This window comes from Miscanthus floridulus, chromosome 8 (assembly GCF_019320115.1).
Source record: "Miscanthus floridulus cultivar M001 chromosome 8, ASM1932011v1, whole genome shotgun sequence".
Classification (NCBI taxonomy): domain Eukaryota; kingdom Viridiplantae; phylum Streptophyta; class Magnoliopsida; order Poales; family Poaceae; genus Miscanthus; species Miscanthus floridulus.
The window spans coordinates 45867893-45871339 of NC_089587.1; the positions used below are offsets into that span (position 1 = coordinate 45867893).

Below are 3447 nucleotides of genomic sequence, written 5' to 3' on the forward strand. Positions count from 1 at the left end.
AATTTTTGGATGGTTCATACCACCACTGCAATTGAAAAATGAACTTGCTAGCGCCCGGACGTCCGTTTCGGGGTGCTAGCGTCCGCACACTGCCACACTTTCACGTGGGGGCCCATGGCACTTCGTTTTCCGTGCTTGCATGCGCCCACTCCATTCCCACACATCGTTTCCCGCGCATGTCGCTTGCCCCCCTCCATTCCCACGCGCATGCACGCAGGCCCAACAGCTGTAGCAGGCGGCTACAGCAGGTGGGTCCCACTATAACATGTGCAACATCAGATCTACTTTTGCAACATAGTAGAAAAAGTTGAAAACCACGTGTTTAGCCATTGCAAACATCCATATAAAAACACTTGCAACATACGTATGAAAACACTTGAAACACTTTCATATATATGCAACATCCAGATCTACTTTTGCAACATCCAGATAAAACACTTCCAACATACGTCTGAAACAGATGAAACATTTGGAACCTACACTTGAAACACACACGTATACCGATTGCAACATGTGTATCATCCCGATCTGCTTTTGCAACATCCCGATCTACTTTTGCAACATCAATACAAAACACTTGCAACATAACTATGAAACATCTAAAACACTTGAAACATATAGTTACAACATGCGCTTTTCAGCGCAAACATCTCCTTACTGCTTTGGCGAATGGAGGCTCATCGGTGCGTGGAGGTCACCGGTGTGCTCATCGGCAATGTGGAGTTGGGCGACGACGTACAAAGGGCAGGGTGGGGGCGACACGGGCGGCGGTGGCGCAGAGGACGGGTGGGCAGCGTGTGAAGGTCACTGGTGTGCTCGACAGTGGCGCGGAGCTCGGTGGCACAGAGGGCGGGGTGAGGACGGCACGTTGAAGCCGTGACGAACGAGGCGGAGTGGGGAGTCGCGGGATGCAGACTCGTCCATATGTACGGACGCCTTCCATGGGAGGAAACAAATGTTGGTGGGGATCACCTGGGAGCAAAGCACGGCAGCGAGGAAGGCATGTGGGTGGATGCAGCGGCGCAGGGAGCGAGCAGGGAAAGGAGGAAGGTGGGTGCGCACAGCGACACAGGATGCATCCCTTGCAGTGGAGAATGAGGGTCGTGTGGGCTTGTGCGAAGAAGCCCGAGGCGGTGCGCCAACTCGTTTCGGTCCGTGGCGTTAATGGTGGATGTGGCGTCCGATGAAAAGAGAACCGTTCGGATGCCCTGATCTAAGCGTTTCCGATAGAAAAATGTTGGATGTTCATGCTAGGTTCTTTATTATCTCCTTGTAGAGTTTTTAGGATCAATGGCATGTTCATGAAAAACTTATTGCTTGGCTCCTCTCGATCCTTTGGTTCAGCCAAGCAATCTTCATGAAGATACATGCGCAACAAGTGTGACAATGTATCTGCATGAAAGCTTAATTATTGCTTTGGCTCCTCTCGATCTTCCCCATCGCATCTTCATGAAAAACTCATTGCTTGGCTCCTTCCTTATTTCTTTATTACAGCTTGGCAAAGTGTGACAATGTATGAGCATGTGGATACTAAATACATCCTAAAATATATTTGTACGATCTTGGCCACTTGTACGCTTCTCTTCTAGCGTGCATCATCCAATTCTAACCCCTAACTAGATCCACTGTGTTCGGCTGGTCTACTACCGAATTATTTCCGCTTGTTTCAGCTTATTCTCTCTCACATAATACTATTGAATCATCCAGAACCATCCAAAATTCACGGTTGAGACCACCAGCCGAACGCCATGATCATCTTTAATTATTAAGATATAAAAAAAGGTGGCCTAACAAGATTCGACCAGCAACCCACTTCACGACACGACGTCCGGGCCGGCGCGCGCGCCGGAAATGGCGGTGTTTGCCCTTGCTCGCCCTCCTACTCCTGCTGTTCCTCTCCGGTTCCGGTCCCCGCCAATGCTCCACCGCTGCAGCAGCGAACTCGACGTCCTCATCTTCTCCGTCCCCGCGGCCCACCCCGCTGGTCCCGGCGCTCTTCGTAATCGGCGACTCCACGGCCGACGTAGGCACCAACAACTACCTGGGCACGCTCGCCCGCGCCGACGCGAGCCCTACGGCCGGGACTTCGACACGCACCGCCCCACGGGGCGCTTCTCCAACGGCCGCATCCCCGTCGACTACATCGGTAATAAGGCCGGGCTGCGCGGCCTCCTCTCCATCCTTTGGTTCAGCGACATTATATTGATGGTCTTTGTGCAGCGGAGCGGCTGGGCGTCCCCTTCGTGCCTCCATACCTTGAACAGAACATGCGCACGGGCGCCGCCGATGTTGGCCTCACAAACATTGATGGGATGATACAAGGCGTCAACTACGTGTCCGCGGCAGCCGGCATCATCTCCAGCAGTGGCTCTGAGCTTGTATATATACATATAATACTCAATATATCCTCCCATGAATCTCATTATCTAATCCTATATATATTGGGCACGATGTCCAGATGATCGCAAGTCCACTGGAGGCAGTATTCTTGGGAGCTAATCTGATTTCTTGGAATGCTCGGAAGCAGGCAACTGTTTCAAGATCAAGTACCGAAGCAGAATACAAAGCCTTGGCAAATGCTACTGCAGAAATTATTTAGGTTTAAACCTTACTCAAGGAACTAGGCATAGCTCAGCCGCGGGCTGCATGCTTGTGGTGTGACAATATTGGTGCGACCTACTTATCAGCAAATCCAGTCTTCCATGTGCGAACTAAGCACACAGAAGTGGATTACCACTTTGTGCATGAACGAGTGTCTCAAGGGTTGCTGGATATTCGGTTTGTTCCTTCAGGAGATCAAGTAGGGCTTCACCTGTAACCGACCTAGAAGGCAATATATACCTGGTGGCCTCCATTGTGGAGGTTAACACGCTTCATCAATAGGTTACACAAATTTAAGGATCCTGCTACACATTCTTCGACAGAATTCTTTCTCCTGCCTTGTACTATCTTTCCACCCTGTCTTTGAAGACCCAACAGTCCTCTATGGGGTGGCCTAATGTGGTACGGATAGTTGTGACGAAAGTACTAAAACAAGTCATCGATGCTTTTAGATAACCAACATACCAAAAGAGAAATAAATAATTCAACAAAGAAAGAAAAAACAGTTCAAGTACAAGTAATTGAATAAATTACCAGAAGCTTGGATTTCCGCTCTGGCTTTCTTAACAGGTTCTCCTAATGGGCTATACACATTGCTCCGCGCCTTGTTTCTTTTCTTATTTTTATAGTACTAAATTGCTTTGTCCTGGGTCTTCAACTCAATTCTATCCGGCCCAACCAGCTTCCTCTATGCCTGATATAGATGATTTTTCAGGTTATATCCGCCAAAAGCAACCAAAATATTCCTTGGTGAATCGGTCGAAAACTTGAACTACGCACATACATTTCTTTAAAAAAGGTAAAGCCAAGAGAGAGATAAAAACCGGTGCTATTGCGGCTACACCT

General features: G+C 49.0%; 1 protein-coding gene across 1 annotated transcript; it reads left to right on the forward strand.

Annotated features, from left to right (window-relative positions):
* The first annotated feature begins 1828 nt into the window (after positions 1–1828).
* Positions 1829–2824, forward strand: LOC136471858 (GDSL esterase/lipase At1g28600-like). Its single transcript, XM_066469605.1, has 3 exons — positions 1829–2146; positions 2221–2378; positions 2459–2824. The coding sequence occupies exons 1-3, from the start codon at positions 1852–1854 to the stop codon at positions 2597–2599; spliced, it is 594 nt and encodes a 197-aa protein (XP_066325702.1). The 5' UTR covers positions 1829–1851; the 3' UTR covers positions 2600–2824.
* Positions 2825–3447: the final 623 nt, after the last annotated feature.